This window comes from Mytilus galloprovincialis, chromosome 8, assembly GCF_965363235.1.
Source record: "Mytilus galloprovincialis chromosome 8, xbMytGall1.hap1.1, whole genome shotgun sequence".
In the NCBI taxonomy this organism is placed as follows: Eukaryota; Metazoa; Mollusca; class Bivalvia; order Mytilida; family Mytilidae; genus Mytilus; species Mytilus galloprovincialis.
The window spans coordinates 58,075,146-58,094,513 of record NC_134845.1 but is presented as its reverse complement, the minus strand read 5'-3'; the positions used below and the strand labels follow the sequence as shown (position 1 = coordinate 58,094,513).

The 19,368-nt window shown below is 33.6% G+C and overlaps 1 protein-coding gene across 1 annotated transcript in view; it reads left to right on the top strand.

Annotated features, from left to right (window-relative positions):
• The first annotated feature begins 1,909 nt into the window (after positions 1–1,909).
• The window catches only part of LOC143042276 (mitochondrial disaggregase-like), a 49,518-nt gene continuing 32,059 nt past the window's right edge, over positions 1,910–19,368 (top strand). Inside the window, exons 1-7 of the mRNA XM_076214537.1 lie at positions 1,910–2,206; positions 4,319–4,370; positions 6,689–6,775; positions 7,108–7,211; positions 7,585–7,713; positions 8,970–9,067; positions 9,937–10,051. Coding sequence (XP_076070652.1) covers positions 1,924–2,206; positions 4,319–4,370; positions 6,689–6,775; positions 7,108–7,211; positions 7,585–7,713; positions 8,970–9,067; positions 9,937–10,051 — 868 coding nt within the window. The 5' untranslated portion in view covers positions 1,910–1,923. The remainder of the gene's footprint in view (positions 2,207–4,318; positions 4,371–6,688; positions 6,776–7,107; positions 7,212–7,584; positions 7,714–8,969; positions 9,068–9,936; positions 10,052–19,368) is intronic.

Sequence of the window (19,368 nt, the reverse complement as noted above, 5' to 3'; positions counted from 1 at the left end):
GGTACCCCTCAGGTCGCAAGGTCGCTTTTAAATTCGTCGAGAGGTAATTTTTAAGGGAAATGTACAGGTCGCAGGTCGTTTTTCCCAACACAGAGGATGGAAGTTGGTAGGGTGTCGGTTTTTTTTCTTCAAATTTTACATATCGCAGGTCTTTTTTAGAAGGCCCTCATGTCGGAAGTCGCCTCTAAAAAGCCCAGAGGTCGCAGGTAGTTTTTTACCCTGCAGGAGCCTCATCATACAGACATATATATTTGATGATACAAATGTAGAGCATTGGTTATAATCTTTATGCAATGCTGTTGATATTGTGAAAATCCTGATTCCAATTTTAAAATAAAATAAAACTATATTTTTACATTTCCTGAATATTAATCATTTAATATGAAGAAGGTTTAAAAGGTTGTTGTTATATGAGTCCAAAATCCACCCTGTTATATATTTAATATATTGCTATCTGAGGATATTACATGTATATGCATCTGAATCAGAGGCTGATCCAGCCATTTTAAAAAGGGGGGTTGGGGAAGTTCCCAACCCAGAACAAAGGGGGTGTTCCAACTATATGTCCCCATTCAAATGCATTAATTGATCGGTAAAAAAAAGGGGGTTCAAACCTCCGGAACCCCCCCCTTGATCCACCAAAGTGGATATCATTTTTTCAATAAAAGTTTGAATAGGTCTGTATATAGACATAAAGTTTTTGATTCTGTATGAATAATTTGTTGATTTTTTATTTAAATACTAGCTCTTATATAAGAATTAAGAGAGCACTGTCGATTTGTTGAAGATAATTAACAACATGGTATTACCCTAGAGCTGCATTACTGAAGGGGCTCATATGTTTATATGAGTCTTTAGTTGTCTTTGTTGAACTTAGTGTACAGTTGTTCATTTGTCTTTTTTTCCCCAAAATAATTATGACGTCTGGCAAGGCTATTCTATTTTTTTCTGGGACGCCTTCCTACTACAGAAAGTGTCCCAGAAAAAAATTAAAATAGCCTTGCCAGACATCATAATTATTTGGACTAGGCATTGCCAATGATAATCGCCACCTGTTACTCTTCACACAATACAGTTGAGTCTAAACAATTTATCAAAGTCCCACCCAGGGACTTTCTACGACAGAAGGCGTCCCAGAAAAAAAATTAAATAGACAGACGTCATAATTATTTGGACTAGACAATACACCTTAACGCTAATCCCGGCTGACCCTGCCGCTTGAACTTTTGACGTCAACAACAATCACTTTTCCATTGTGGCGTCAGATATTTTGTTTTATGACGTCAACATTTTACGGGAACCTGTGTGAAATCCAGCAATGGCGGATAAATAGCGATAAGGTGTATACACCTTATTGCTAATCACGGCTGACCCGGCCCCTTGAACTTTAGACGCATACAACAATCACTTTTCCATTGTGCCTTCACATATTTTGTTTTATGACATCAAAATTTGACAAGAACCTATGTAGTATCCAGTAATGGCCAACAAATAGGGATAAGGTACATGTATATGCCTATAAAAATTGGGTGAATCAAGATAATAATATTATACTGTAGGTATAATCTAAATAATGACCTTGCATTCCTTTGATAAAATAAAAAGCAAATGATTGAATTGCAACTCTTTGTTTGACTTGAATTAAATAATCAGCTATAAATGTGTGAAATAAAGAAATAATTAGTAAACTTGCAATGGTTCAGATTCTGAATCAGCTGATTGATGCTATCGCAAATTGTGTTTACGACATCAATTTGTAAAACCTTTGTTTTGGTTAAATAATTTTATCATTTATTTTTTTCAAAAAAGTTTTGAGACAAAATTTATAAAAAAAAAATATATATAAATAATAAAGTAATTTCAAATTGGAATATAGTGTGTTTTATATTTTACGACAAACACATTTCATTCACTTCCGGCAGCATGTTTTCAAAACTATGCAGACGAATTCAAAGACGAACTCTGTCAACTTTTCAAACATTTGTGCGTCAGAAGGAAAACCAGACAAAAGTGACACCAAACCAGATCTACTCCAACACTTTTTACAGATATTCGTTGGTTATAAACCAGTTAGAAAACACACTATTAAACATTTTAAAACGACGAAATACCGGCTTCTCATTCAAGACCTTAGCTGTGCCGTTTGCAGGATCATTGGCACTGATAGGAATCAAAGCAAATTGTTCCGGGAATTTTGATGCAAATCGTAAGAAATGCATCATTCAATGGGAACATTGAATAATCTTTTTCACCATGTTCACATGTACTTGTCAAATGTTGGTTTCCATTATATGAATTATTGCATCAGACTGTTATAGATGCATGTTGAAAACTGATATTCAACAATATTTTTCAATGTACTAAATTGATTGGTTTCATATTTTATTGTTTGCAATATATCGGTCTACAAAAATTGTAGCATGCTATTAATTAGTCCAAATAATTATGCCGTTTTAGTACAGCTTTTTGATAAAAAATTTTGGAAGCCTTCCTTGTCGTAGGAAGGCATAACAGCAAAATCAAATATAGCCTTTCTAGACGGCATAATTATTTGGACTAGCTATTAATCAAAGAATAATAGGCAGTACAAATGTAGCTGTGGAACCATTTTTATGCTCATTGCTGTGGACTTTATACATGCACATATAAATACTGGACCAGCAGCCCAGAAACTATCAAAATTGCTTTCAGGCCTGGAAAAATTCAACTCTTCAGACCAACAGAATCTAACAGAAACATTCCAAAAATTGTCATATTCCCTACACCCTACATGTATGACATGTATGAAGGTTATTGAGAAAAGATTAGCAGAAGACGTATACTTATCCTTCCAGAATCCATTTACATTTTGAATACCTTCATAACCTGACAATGGTACATCCCCTTTTTTAACTGTTGAAAACAGTAACTTGTTTGGTCCCTGATTTGTGACATTTCAGTAATTCAGTAACAGACAGCTCTCACATATGAAAATGATGAAGGCACATGTCAATGGCATGACGGACAACAATCATGTAATAAAGACACATGTCAATGACATGACCATGATGACAGACAACACTCACATATGAAGTCACATGTCACTGACATGACAGACAACACTAACATATGAGGGAACAGGTCACTGACATGACAGACAGCACTAACAATTGTAAAGGAACATGTCACACTGACATGACAGACAAACCTCAAATATGAAGGAACATATCACTGACATGACATACAACACTCACATGATGAAGACACATGTAACTGACATGGCAGACAACACTAACATGATAAAAACACATGTCACAGACATGACAAACACGACTTACATATGAAGAAACATCTTTGACATGTCAGACAACACTCATGTATGAAGGAACATGTCAATGACATGACAGGCAACACTATCTTGATGAAGAACATGTCACTGACATGACAGACAACACTTACATATGCTGGAATATATGTCAATGACATGACAGGCAACACTATTATGATGAAGGAACATGTCACTGACATGATAGACAACACTCACAGATGAAGGAACCTGTCACTGACATGACAGACAACACTCACATGTTAAAGGCACATGCCAATGACATGATAGAATGATAGACAACATTCTCATAAGGAAGGCACATGACACTGACATGACGGACAACACTCACTTATGAACATGATGAAGGAACATGTCAATGACATGACATGCAACACTATCTTGATGAAGGAACATGTCACTGACAAGACAGACCACACTTACATATGCTGGAATATATGTCAATGACATGCCAGGCAACACTATTATGATGAAGGAACATGTCACAGACATGACAGACAACACTCACATATGAAGGAACCTGTCGCTGACATGACAGACAACACTCACATGATAAAGGAACATGCCAATGACATGACAGGCAACACTATCATGATGAAGAAACATGTCACTGACATGACATACACCACTCACATATGAAGACATGTCACTGTCATGACATGCAACACTCTATTATGTCTGTAGAACAGAACAAAAACTTCACAGATTAAGAATATAAAAAAAACAAGTATGTACTGCAGCCATGGTAGCGGCTTTCTAAAGATTGTTTAGAAAACATTTCAGAGGGGTGCTGTATGATGTATCATAAATATGTGCAATACTATCTATTTCTATTCTGAGCCCTATAAAGATATTTTAGAATATTTTTTTATGAGGGGGTGTTGTCTTATACAAATATTGTCTTTCTAATTCTAGTCTGATAATTTAAAATGATATTGTTAAATGTATGTAGTTTAAATTCAATTACAGTAACAACTTTATTTTCATTTGTAGATTTGAGGCTTTTAGAAGCAGTTAAAGATAAAGACAATACCACCTTAGATAGGTTAGACTTAGTTTTTAGTGAAAGCTCACACACAACCATGAAAAATACATGTGATGTATCATAGAGAATGGAAATGGGGTATTTGTAATAGAGACAACAACCAACCAAAGAGCAAAGAAGAGCCCAAGACCACCAATGGGTGTTCAAGGCAGTGTGAAAATCCTGTATCTGTTAATTTAACCATTGTTAACACAACAAACAATATCCTGCATCCAAACAATGACACAGCAGGCTTTAGTTGTCTCCAAAACAATAATGTATGCCACACTCCAAAACACACAAATGAACATCAATGAACATTGAATGCCACACTCCAAAATACACAAGTGAACATTGAATGTCACACTCCAAAACACATAAGTGAACATTGAATGTCACACTCCAAACGCATAAATGAACACTGAATGCCACACTCCAAAACACATAAATGAACATTGAATGTCACACTCCAAAACACACAAATGAACATTAGATGTCACACTTCAAAACACACAAATGAACATTGAATGTCACACTTCAAAACAAACAATATCCTGCATCCAAACAATGACACAGCAGGCTTTAGTTGTCTCCAAAACAATAATGTATGCCACACTCCAAAACACACAAATGAACATCAATGAACATTGAATGCCACACTCCAAAATACACAAGTGAACATTGAATGTCACACTCCAAAACACATAAGTGAACATTGAATGTCACACTCCAAACGCATAAATGAACACTGAATGCCACACTCCAAAACACATAAATGAACACTGAATGCCACACTCCAAAACACATAAATGAACATTGAATGTCACACTCCAAAACACACAAATGAACATTAGATGTCACACTTCAAAACACACAAGTGAACATTGAATGTCACACTCCAAAACACACAAATGAACATTGAATGTCACACTTCAGAACATACAAGTGAACATTGAATGTCACACTCCAAAACACATAAGTGAACATTGAATGTCACACTCCAAAACACAAAAGTGAACATTGAATGTCACACTCCAAAACACACAAATGAACATTGAATGCCACACTTCAAAACACACAAATGAACATTGAATGTCACACTCCAAAACACACAAATGAACATTGAATGTCACACTCCAAAACACACAAATGAACATTGAATGTCACACTCTAAAACACACAAATGAACATTGAATGTCAAACTCCAAAACACACAAATGAACCAAAATTAGAATAAACACACAAGACTGACAAAGACTAGATGTTACTGTCTAGGGACAGACACAATACTGCGGGGTTAAACATGTTTTGTGAGATATCAACAGGTAAAATGATTAGACTGCCACATGAATAGATTGATGTAGGTTATAGGAGAACACTTATGCATATAGCAGTTAAACAGTAATTGATCTACTAGTATATAGCTTAGAGCAAAATTTGTCACACAGCATGTCTGTTTAAAGGCCATGCATACCAATTTATAGGCCAAGCAACCAAAAAAGACTGCACGATAATACTTCTATGACTACTGTCAAAGGACTTCTGAATTGAAAAACATGTACAATGATAAAAAATATCAACATCAACCTTAAATAAAATCGGAAAGAGAATTCATTGGGAACCATTAAAACATAATTATCAATTGTTAATAACATTTATTTACCTATATATAAGTAAACAGTTGTCTTAACCATTAGCCATTTCAAAGGTTATCATTAGACACAATAAAAAAATACTTGTTGTTTCTACCAACCCTATAAAAAAGAAGATACGGTATGATTGCCAATGAGACAGCTATCCACAAAAGACCCAAATGACACAGACATTAACAAATATTGGTTACCGTACGGCCTTCAACAATGAGCAAAGCCCATACTGCATAGTCAGCTATAACATGTATAAAAGGCCCTGATTAGACAATGTAAAACAATTCAGACGAGAAAACAAACGGCCTTATTTATGTAACAAAAAACAAATGTGTAACACATAAACAAACGACAATCACTGAATTACAGGCTCCTGACTTGGGACAGGCACATTCATAAATAATGTGGCGGGGTTAAACATGTTAGCAAGATCCCAACCTTCCCTCTAACCTTGGACAGTAGTATAACAGTACAACATAAGAACGAGCTATAAAAATCAGTTGAAAAAAGCTTAACTCATCAGATGGACAAAAATTCCCTACTATCAAATTGTTTCCTCTATTAACAATGATTGAAACCAGTCAAATCTTGTTTTATAATAATTGCTGCCTACCTTCCTACCCACCAAGCTAGCTGCAACACAGATATTATTTAGGCCTTACAAATAGCTGAATGTTTTATAATACATTGTAGGTTGATCAAAGGTGGTGTAGATTTAAATAAAAGACACCAGTTAGGATGGACAGCATTACAAGTAGCTGCAATCAACAAAAATCTGAAGTAAGAGTTTTATTTCACTGAAAAATTGAAAGCCCGATTGATTGATTGCTGGTGTTTGATTAAAAATACTTTCTGAATGCTTAAATACATCTACCAGACAAGTCAATATTTTAAGCTCACCTGGTCCAAAGGGCCAAGTGCTCTTTTTCATCACTTGGCGTCCGTCGTCCATTGAAGTTAACCTTTACAAAAGTCTCCTCCTCTGAAAATACTTGGCCAAATATAACCAAACTTGGCCACAATCATCACTAGGGTATCTAAAATTGTTTAAAAAATGAGAATTGCAGATAAAATTATGTTTAGACGTTTATAATACCATATTCTAATTATAGAGCAGTGGAATTGCTGTTGAAGAATGGAGCTGACCCTAACTTGGGGGATGACTACACTCATTATTTGATGATGGCTAGAGAAAGGGGCTTTAATGCATTACAAGGTATTATTTTATACAGGATTGTTGTAACACAATAAAGTTGGACAACACATCTTTCATTATATATTTTAGAATTAAAAAAGATGATTTAATGTATATTACAATTAGTATGATCAAACAGCTACTATTTTCAACACAGAAAAAACCCCAATAGACTTCTTCAAATCAATTTATTTTTTTTATAAGACAGACCAGTGTAAATTAAGGAAATATGTCTTGCTAAAAATCAACCAAAAAGTTGTAAATAAAATGAACAGTGATTATTCAGCAGTAAAATGTAAAATTTGCACTATGTCAGTAGAGCAGTAAAATGTATAATTTACATCACGTCAGTAGTGCAGTAAAGTTTAATCATTTACATCTTTATTTTTTTCAGTAATGTTAGCCAGAGAAGAAGAATTCAGTGATAGATTAAACAGACAATCAACCTTCCAGGGCTGTACAGCTTTACATTATGCTGTGTTGATTGACGATGCTGCCATTGTCAGGGCTTTGTTGGAAGCAGGTAATACACTGTGTTTAAAGATACCATTGAAAATTAATTTTTACATTGGAATAATTGCTAACTAGGATGTATTTGTATCTAATTCTAAGATATGAGCCGTATCAGATAGAAATTGATCTTATGTATGTATCATCTATTCATTGTCGAAATCCGGAACTGGTGTACTAAAAAAATATTGACACCGTATGTTTGTGGCATAACATCGTGGCCACAAGTTCTGTTTAGTATTAAATTTATATTAAGATCCATTTTGTGGCATCTTGTGATCAATTTTCTTTGGCAAGTGCCAATGACAGTCAGCAGGGTTAAAGAACATCAGTTGTTCGACCTGTTAGTCAAATGTGTTTTGTTTAAATATACTTTTTCACTTTTTTGGTCTTTTGGAAAATGTTTTTTGTGCTGTTTTTAGACACTTCTACAATAAAATTTGTTAAACAGGCACATGTATAAATATTGCGTTTTTTATCCAACGCAATCATAGGTTTGAACGTAGTTTTTAATTTAGACTTGTTTATCTATTCGTTGTTATATATACTTGTATAATACTTGGATTAATTCAGGAACATTCACTAACAAAATATGAAATGATTTTTTGGTCTGTTTTGTATGGTTCTTATAACAACTCAATTTTCAAACAGTTACAGACTTTCCGTATAGAGATATTTATACCCCAGCAGTTGGCATCTAAGAACTAGGGTATTAAGTGTTACCCTATATCATCCATTCGACTTTGACAAATTTTTGTTTCTGCACTATAACTTAAGTTTTCCTCATCAAAATTTTATTAAACTAATACACTATACTAAGAACTAAAACTAGTAGACAGAATTCAAATTTGGTCAGTGAGTCACTTACCATTCTAGAGTATTAAAATTGCAAAGCTTGAGTGGGGCATTTGTATAGTCTTTTATTCGACAAAAAATATCTATAGATTTCATTATTACGCTGTTTCCATGAAGAGATAAAAAGAACTTAAACTGTTGTTGCCTCTTTATTGTGAGGGTCTGGATGGGGTTTATAGAAAATCAAATTATGGTGCAATATTATTGAAATATTTATCAAAAAACAAAATACAGCAGAAAAACCCCAAAACAAGCCAAATAATAGAGAATTATGGGGGTTTTAAATATAGAGAAAAGACAATAATGGACAAAAGATATGTTAACTAGAAAAAAAATTACAGAAAAGTTAAAGAATACAAAAATGAAATAACCCCCTTCTAGACCCTCATTTAGTATGATAGACTTCTTTTACAGGAGCAGATCCTACCATTGAGAATAAGAATGGACATAAACCAGTGGATTATGTGAAGAGTGAAAATGTCAGTCAAGTCCTACATAATGCAGAAAACAAAGTAAGGACATTGAACAAAGAAATGATTTTCATCTTCTTATGGTCAAATAAAATATGTGAGGTAACCAGACTGACTAGTTTTAAACCCTCCATCCTAGAATTTATTTGTTGCATTTTTGGAAAATAAATTTTCAATGATCCAATTTTGCAGAATGTGGCCTTGAATAATTAAATAAGTCATTGTTCAAAATACTTTGATCAGGTTCATTAACATGGGATTTTTTAAAGTACATGTCAAATAACATTATAGAATCTTATTTCACAATTTATTGAACATAGAAATATTAAATTGCTAGCAGGAAATCATGTCAACTAAGGACACTTATCACTCTGCAGGTAAATTATCATGTTGTGACTCCCTATGGATCCGTAGGGTGTTAGTAAATTCCATAAGGGATTCATGACGTCACTTCCACTGTTAGTTGTGTCAGACATCATTTATTGTAGTCTTTCATTTTTAGCTCACCTGCCCAAAGGGCCAAGTGAGCTTTTCTCATCACTTGGCGTCCGTTGTCTGTTGTCCGTCATCGTTAACGTTTACAAAAAATCTTCTCCTCTGAAACTACTGGGCCAAATTAAACTAAACTTGGCCACAATCATCATTGGGGTATCTAGTTTAAAAAATGTGTGGTGTGACCCTGCAAACCAACCAAGATGGCCGCCATGGCTAAAAATAGAACATAGGGGTAAAATGCAGTTTTTGGCTTATAACTCAAAAACCAAAGCATTTAGAGCAAATCTGACATTCACTACTGACCCTTTATGAACCAAAGAGGGTGAATAAAATCCATAGAAGATTCAGCCTCTACCCCATATATATAATTTATGCATTAGAATTTAAATGTGTTGATTGTTTTCTTTGTGTTTCAGTTCAATGAAGTGAAAGAAGCTAAAGAAGCAGAAGAGAGGAGAAAGTTTCCTTTGGAACAGAGGCTGAAACAGTTCATTATTGGTCAGGAGGGGGCAATCAATACAGTGGCTGCTGGTAATATTAGGACTATTCCATTAATATGGATGGGGGAGGATAGGACTTCCAAATTCCACATACAAAGAAACAGATTTTCTTAGAGTATTGTTGCATACATCAAATTGACATATACAATTATAAAAAAGAGGCAAAATATATCAAAGGGAACATTCAAACTCATATGTTAATCGGAAAATGCCCTGGCCTAAAAAAAAGCACCAATAGACAAAAAATGGAACACAAAACACAATTTAGGGTGAATTCAGTATTATTTCATTGGATACCAATATTGTTCATTTTTGTGGGTACAGGAGAACCACAAATTTAAATGTTCAATGTATTATAAATTTTGTAAGGGCTTTATATCTATATCACTAACAGAAAGCTGAATACTAAAATTTATGATAAAAGGGATGATTTTTCATTTCCTATCGTTAATTATCCGTTTTTAGATGGTGACGTTCCCTTGTCACCATCTTACGGTGTTTATATATCTCAACTTGTACGATTCGCTCGTGTATGTAACAATGTTTTAGATTTTAACGAGAGAAATTTATGTATTACTGAAAAATTATTACACCAGGGTTTTCCATATCACAAACTAGTCAAAACATTTACTAAATGTTATCATCGGTATAAAGACATCATTCGTAAATATAGCTCAACATGCAGACTTTTTATACGTTCAGGTATTTCACATCCAATTTTTTATGGAAATATTCTTTATAAAGCACAAAGGTGTCAGTATTCACCTCATAAACTTACAAAACCTTTGAATAGACTTATTAAGAAGGGATATAATTATGATACTGTTGTCAAGTCATTAAAGATTGCATATTTTGGCGTTAATATTGAGTCACTGATAAGGTCTTTACGTCGGAACTAAACACGTTTATTCTAAAAACAGTTGTTGGCATGACACGGGTTATGTTCTTCTCATATATGTTATGATGGTATGATACTAAACCCCTTACGGGAAGGATTGTGCCTGATGTTCATATGATGAAATCATAATCTTTCAGTCAGTTTAATTGAAGTCTGGAGCTGGCATGTCAGTTAACTGCTAGTAGTCTGTTGTTATTTATGTATTATTGTCATTTTGTTTATTTTCTTTGGTTACATCTTCTGACATCAGACTCGGACTTCTCTTGAACTGAATTTTAATGTGCGTATTGTTATGCTTTTACTTTTCTACACTGGTTAGAGGTATAGGGGGAGGGTTGAGATCTCACAAACATGTTTAACCCCGCCGCATTTTTGCGCCTGTCCCAAGTCAGGAGCCTCTGGCCTTTGTTTAAGTCTTGTATTATTTAAATTTTAGTTTCTTGTGTACAATTTGGAAATTAGTATGGCGTTCATTATCACTGAACTAGTATATATTTGTTTAGGGGCCAGCTGAAGGACGCCTCCGGGTGCGGGGATTTCTCGCTACATTGAAGACCTGTTGGTGACCTTCTGCTGTTGTGTTTTTTTTATTTTGGTCGGGTTGTTGTCTCTTTGACACATTCCCCATTTCCATTCTCAATTTTATTTTTTACAGAGTTTGTCTTTAGTGCCGTGTGGAGGCAGTAGAGTGCCTCCCCGTGCTTCAGGTTTATGCTCTTATAATATACTAGATTATGGAGTGTGTGTCTGAGCGAGAAGTGCTCTAGTTCATTACTTTAGGAATGTTTATCAAAAAGTAGTATTTCAATATTCAGCCCCATTCTACTAATTGGTCAGCCATCAGTCCTACCCTGATATACACTATCTTTTTCGGGTAATTAATACTGATAGCGTTTGACATTTTCAGCCGAACAAATTTATCACTTTTACTTAACTTAATTATTGTATGCTGGTTCATATTCTGGACGCCAATCTTTGCTCCTTTATTATGTAATTCACTAACAAAACAATTATGAAGCTAAGAAACGGAAAAATACTAAATACTAAACTTGTTCAAAGGGTATCTACACGTCTAAATCTTCAAAATCGGTTATCTAAAAATACTACCATCGCTAACATTTTTAACCATAAAAATCGTGGTTACCCTTCTATCGATAAGTGTCATGCCAAAAAATGACTTACATGTCCCCGTCTTTCCACCAATAATATGGTAAGGTCCACATTTAATGGTCGCACATTTTCTTTAAATTTTGAAACTGATATTACTTGAAAAACAAACAGTATTATTTATTTACTCACATGAAACAAACCGGGATGTGATATTTAGTACGTAGGAGAAACTGGAAGATATTTATCAAAAGGCACTCAAGAACATCTGTATCGTTTTAAAAGACCTAATAAATTCAAAAGTATCATTTACCAACACCTTAAGAAGCACAACCATCCTTTTAAATATTTAGCAGTTCAACCTTTAGAAGCAGTAAATAAGCAGCCTGGTGAATCGCATTCAAAGTTTGTACGATCACGGAAAATAATTGAATTAAATTGGATTAAAAAATTACAGACAGTTTACCCTCTCGGTCTAAATGATAATATCATGGGAATCAGGGTTGGCAAAAACCCGGGTTTTATGAGTATTGCCCAGCCCAGTGGGAAATACTGGGAAAACCCGGGTTTTACTGGGTTTTAGTGGGTAATACTGGGCAATACTGGGTAATATAAAATACTAGTCTGAATTTTATAGAGGATTCAGTGATCAAACACAAATTTTATACATTTAAGATATATATATAAACCTTTTTTGTTTGTCTGGATTCAGGTAAACCTGTTCAAATGTCATTCATAAAGCAAAAAACTGTACTGTCACTAATTAGTAAGTAATTATTCTGATTATAATGCAGATTTGTTTATGTAACAATAATCAGCCCTTTCAATTTTCGGCAATGGACATTTGAGCGCATTGACAGGACATTTGAGCGAAAAAAAAAGGACGTTTGAGCGCCAAAGTATAGGACATTTGAGCGCCTAAATTTTAGGACATTTGAGCGAAAATAAGAATAAGCGTAGGACATTTGAGCGAAAACAAGTCTTGGATAGAGAATTGTCTTATTGGCAATCATACCACATTTTCTTACGAATATAGTTCATTAAATGAGGAGTTTACCAACAAAAAGATTAAAACATATTTCAAAATCGACGTGTACTGCTTTCGGTTGAAGTGTGTGACCTTGATCGGAACATAGCTTGACAATTGAGGAAAAGCAATTCACGTAAATTTCTTCAGACTTTCCAGGAAGTAAGCAGAATACAAGAGGGACATAATTTCCTTTGTTATAGCCATGAATAGTATATAACTGTTTAAAGAACTTTGGGCAATATTTGTAAGTACCATCCATAAAAATTTCCGGCACACTGCATAAACATTCAAGATTGGTTGGACACGTAAGAATAATTATACCAGTTTGTTCATCATTAAACTGCACAAAATTTTCAAATTTATTTGACTGAATATTAATCTTCTTTAATGATTGGTGTGTTTCCTCTCTAGATTTAGGAAGTGCAGGGTGAGATTTACGCCTCTTTCTATATATAGCCTTTGAAACGCTGCCAATGTCTTCAGACTTTAGATTTGCTTCATCCATGTTCTGTAACTCTGTACGGATAATTTTTGAAGGACGTTGAGCAATATCATCATCCGCTTTTCTTTTTGATCGTACCCGCAGCAAGTGACGTTCATTGTCACGATCACTGGTATCATGGTTATGAGTATTTTTCTGTTGAATTATAACGGTTCCGGTACAATCCGTCCTCAGTCTTGCTTTGCAACCTTTTGCCTGAAAAATATTGAAAGGACAAATACAATTGAAGTGTTTAAATGCTTTTTCATTTGCTATTGCAAGACATAAAAATAAGATGTAGTATGAATCCTAAAAAGACAACTCCTCATCCAAGACACAATATAATTAAAACAAGCAATTATATATTGTATATATACACTGTAAAAATTGTGTTTAGGGCCTAAACACTTTTCTATACACATTTCATGTTATACAATTGGTTACATGTTTAGGCTCTAAGCATGTGGTGCATTACATGTTGAAATTCATAACATGTTTAGAATGGGAACACCACAGACATTTATGTGTTTAGCTTCTAAACATTTTCCTAAACATGTTTAGATCTAAACATGTTTAGGAAATGTTTAGGCTCTAAGCACAATTTTTACAGTGTATTGTATGAATATTGTAAAGTGCCTAGAAAATCAACCTAACAATGTTATATAGGTTACAGTACGACCTTCAACATGGAGCCTTGATACCTAACCCTATATGTGGTAGCTTATATTCAAATGTGTTAAAAAATTAATCTAAAGGAGGTATAAGATAGACATATAATGATATAGATATAAATCAAAATTAAAAGAAGTTATGGAAGTTGAAGCGTAACAGACGAACAAGTAGTTTACATTAACATTAAATTTGTAAAAAAAGGTACTTACTGTACATCTCCAGGATATTTCTTCTCCTTTTAGTGTTTTGTCCACTCTATATCGGAAACTGTCACAAACAAGGCTTCTTTTTCCCTTATTAGTCTCGGTCAAAATAATATCCATTTTAACACGTACATGTATTATTAGTATTAAGATTTCAAGTGCCAAGGGACATTTCACTTAATAGATATATATATAAGAATTTTAGAACAAAGAAAATTTGCATAGCCAATGAATTATAGTAGAATTGATTGGTAAATAGAGATCAACTTAGGATTTCACTTACATAAACCAGCCAGAACCGGTCGAATTACTCGGGTGTGAAATAAAATAAAAAATATTTATAACTAAATCTTACTTTTTTTTCTTACTTTTAAAAAAAAATCTTAATTCGTGTAAAATTATCAGGGAAAATTTCGCTCAAATGTCCTGTCTGAAAACTCAGGTAAGGTTAATATCCCGGCGCTCAAATGTCCTATGAAGTCGGCGCTCAAATGACCCTATGTGCTTTTTTCTTTTTCGCTCAAATGTCCTATGCCCTCAATTTTATTGTGTTTTTCAAGTGTTAATGGCATGACCCCTTAGGGTGTTTATTTAGCAATATGACAAATGTATGAATGTATAACATTTAAATAAACAATTCACTTCAACATTGCAATTTTTTTTTTTCAAAGTATGGATTATTGAAACAATGATTTGTGCTTATGTGCAAATCTTGTATTCTGGCTACATAGAAGGGAATGAAATTGAATTTTTCATTCTTTTAGAAATGACTGTCAATGGTTATCTGTATAAAAAGTGTATATAGCAGTAATACTATTAAACTACACCAAGACTTTACTATTTTACATTAAAATAAGCTTAAAAAATCATATTGCCCAGTAATGCCCACTATTCCCTATTTCTGGGAGTATTGCCCAGCCCGGGAAAACCCGGGTTTTCCCACCCGGGAATTCCCGGGCGGGTAATACTTTGCCAACCCTGATGGGAATTGGTAATATATCTAGAACCAATTCCGTTAACATTTTGGATATTGTTTCTAAAACTGTTCGTAAAAACCGTTCTCACGGTTGTAGAACAAATCGCAATCAAAGAAAATTTCGTGCCAATCATACCAATATTTCGGACCTAATTTCTATTTCAAAAAACAACGGCAGACATTATCTGTTAACAAAACTCTGTTCGTTACCGGTTAATAAGTTAAATAAAATTTTGGAGGATTGCAACACAATTTCATATAGCAGTCCTAAGTATGAAATTGTTCAAATTATTATGGCATATTGTTATTCTAAATTATTTCCCAAAATGGATCACCCTGAAGATCATAAAAAACATTTGATTAAAATTAAGTATGTCAATAAAGGCTTTGATTTTGTAAATATTGCCGGTATATTTAACGACCATTCTGTTAAAGAACAAATTCCTGGATATTTTGACAATACTGAGCTACCTCTTATTTGATATATTTACAAGAAATCTACCCGGAAATTTGTGTTTAATTATAGTCAATTGTGTAAAGATGTTAATATCAGTGAAAATACACCTACTTCATGTAATTGCAGTAATTCCGAATATATTTATGGACCCATTTCCCATGTTATAACAGGAGATCTTAACATCGTTCAAGACCGAGAGTTAAAATCATTTCTCAGTAAAGGACCTAAATATCATCCCCCGTCAATTATTAATTGGAATGAGTGTCGTAATATCATCCACGACTCACTCCATACTTACTGTATGAAATGGATAAAACGGGAAAAAGCTGACAAAAAATCTTTGGACTCTTTTTTTAATTCAGTAATGAAGATAGTTGATATACGTATTCAACATTTTAAAGAACATTTTACTATTAACAATAACCACAATAAACCTATTTCTCGTATCAAACATAAACTAAAAGAACTAGCCAAGGAATTTGTTTTTGTCCCGGCCGATAAAGCTGCTAATAATATTATTATTGTTTGACGTAAATTTTACATTGAGGTTCTGAAAAAGGAAATCACCAATTCACCAACATTCCAACTGACTCCATTTTCAGAAAACGAAATCTGTAACAAACATAAACTTTTAGCCACCGCTTTACAAGCAGAGCCAAATACAATGAAAGTCCCAACTATGTATTGGCTTCCGAAGCTACACAAAACCCCTTACAAATATAGATTTATTTCGTCTTCAAGCCATTGTTCAACTACTAAATTGTCTATTATTCTTACCAGCACACTTGGTACAATTAAAAACCTTATAATAAATTGTTCAAATAAGGCCTTCGAAAATAGTGGAATAAATTACTTTTGGAGTGTCAAGAACTCGTTGGAAGTACTTGATAAATTGCATGCTTATATTGGTGATTTTGAATCTGTTCAAAGTTTTGATTTTTCTACCCTGTATACCACATTGCCTCACATTCTCATTAAGAAAAAATTCACACACCTAATTAAATGGGCATTCAAAAAATCAGAATGTGAATATATATGTTCAAACTCTTTTAGGTCATTTTTTAGTAGCAATAAACAAAAAAACTATGTTAATTGGACATGCTTTGATACTATATATGCCCTTGAATTTTTACTAGATAACATTTTTGTTCGCTTTGGGGATTCCGTATATCGTCAGATTATCGGAATTCCAATGGGGACTAAGTGTGCACCACTTATTGCGGACCTCTTTTTGTATTGTTACGAGTTACAATTTATGACAAAAATAAGCAAAGACCCATCAAAACAACATCTGATAAACAAATTTAATAATACTTTTAGATATTTGGATGATATTTTGGCTCTCAATAATGATGACTTCAGTATGTATATTAATGAAATTTATCCTGGTGAACTTACTTTAAATAAAGCTAATACTAACAATGACCACTGCCCTTTCCTCGATCTTGATATCTATATCACTAACGGAAAGCTGAATACTAAAATTTATGATAAAAGGGATGATTTTTCATTTCCTTTCGTTAATTATCCGTTTTTAGATGGTGACGTTCCCTTGTCACCATCTTACGGTGTTTATATATCTCAACTTGTACGATTCGCTCGTGTATGTAACAATGTTTTAGATTTTAACGAGAGAAATTTATGTATTACTGAAAAATTATTACACCAGGGTTTTCCATATCACAAACTAGTCAAAACATTTACTAAATGTTATCATCGGTATAAAGACATTATTCGTAAATATAGCTCAACATGCAGACTTTTATATGTTCAGGTATTTCACATCCAATTTTTTATGGAAATATTCTTTATAAAGCACAAAGGTGTCAGTATTCACCTCATAAACTTACAAAACCTTTGAATAGACTTATTAAGAAGGGATATAATTACGATACTGTTGTCAAGTCATTAAAGATTGCATATTTTGGCGTTAATATTGAGTCACTGATAAGGTCTTTGTGTGGGAACTAAACTCATTTATTCTAAAAACAGTTGTTGGCATGACACGGGTTATGTTCTTCTCATATATGTTATGATGGTATGATACTAAACCCCTTACGGGAAGGATTGTGCCTGATGTTCATATGATGAAATCATAATATTTCAGTCAGTTTAATTGAAGTCTGGAGCTGGCATGTCAGTTAACTGCTAGTAGTCTGTTGTTATTTATGTATTATTGTCATTTTGTTTATTTTCTTTGGTTACATCTTCTGACATCAGACTCAGACTTCTCTTGAACTGAATTTTAATGTGCGTATTGTTATGCTTTTACTTTTCTACACTGGTTAGAGGTATAGGGGGAGGGTTGAGATCTCACAAACATGTTTAACCCCGCCGCATTTTTGCGCCTGTCCCAAGTCAGGAGCCTCTGGCCTTTGTTAGTCTTGTATTATTTAAATTTTAGTTTCTTGTGTACAATTTGGAAATTAGTATGGCGTTCATTATCACTGAACTAGTATATATTTGTTTAGGGGCCAGCTGAAGGACGCCTCCAGGTGCGGGAATTTCTCACTACATTGAAGACCTGTTGGTGACCTTCTGCTGTTGTGTTTTTTTATTTTGGTCGGGTTGTTGTCTCTTTGACACATTCCCCATTTCCATTCTCAATTTTACTTTGTATGCAGATATTGGCAAAACCACAAAATCATGTATCCAATAAAATGCAAGCTTTCCTTAATCCATGAAAATTGATACACACGAAAATAAATTAATCCACAGTATTATATAACTGATATGACCCATGTTTATAAATAACATTAGAGGATGTAGTCCAATCAAATGAAACCATTTTGTTGTATCAATTATTCATATTCCAATCTGTTAAGTGTGATAAGAGACATATATTGCCATATAGGACATACATAGCACTACTGGGAGATAACTCTCTAAATATCAGCTGGACATTTTAATCACATTCTTTAGTTAAGGAAATGTTAAGCTTCTCAATGATCAAAACCATTGTTGTCAAACTGCTATATATATCTAATGATTTTTTTTAAAGTGTGCGGTTCAAGGTTTCTGAAATTTTTATATTTTTGTCCAACATGTCAGGAAAATATATTTTGTCAAAATTTTATGAAAATTAAGCGGGCCAAATTAATTTTAAGTCAAGGTGTTTAGTTTCACTATAAAGCAATACAAATATGAATAATTCTGTCACCTTGCCAACATACTAAGCTCTGAAGGTAACAGTCTGCATATGGCTATTTAAAAAAATATCCTCTCAAACTCCATCAATTTTAAGAGCCAAATAAAAAGTGTTGACAGGCTATTGATACAATAGATGAAGTACTCAGGTCAATCATCCACTAAGGCCCAAAGCAAAAATATATATATAAAAAAAACCTACAGAAAACACAAGCTCCCACAAAAAAAAAAACAAAGGCGAAAACAGTGGACTCTGGAAGTATACCATCAATAGCAGTTCCTTGTTATTATTTTTTCTCTACATTTAGAACCCCTGAAATTTAAACAAATATGTATCCAAAAGATCTTTTAGTGACATTATATGTTTGTCATTGAAC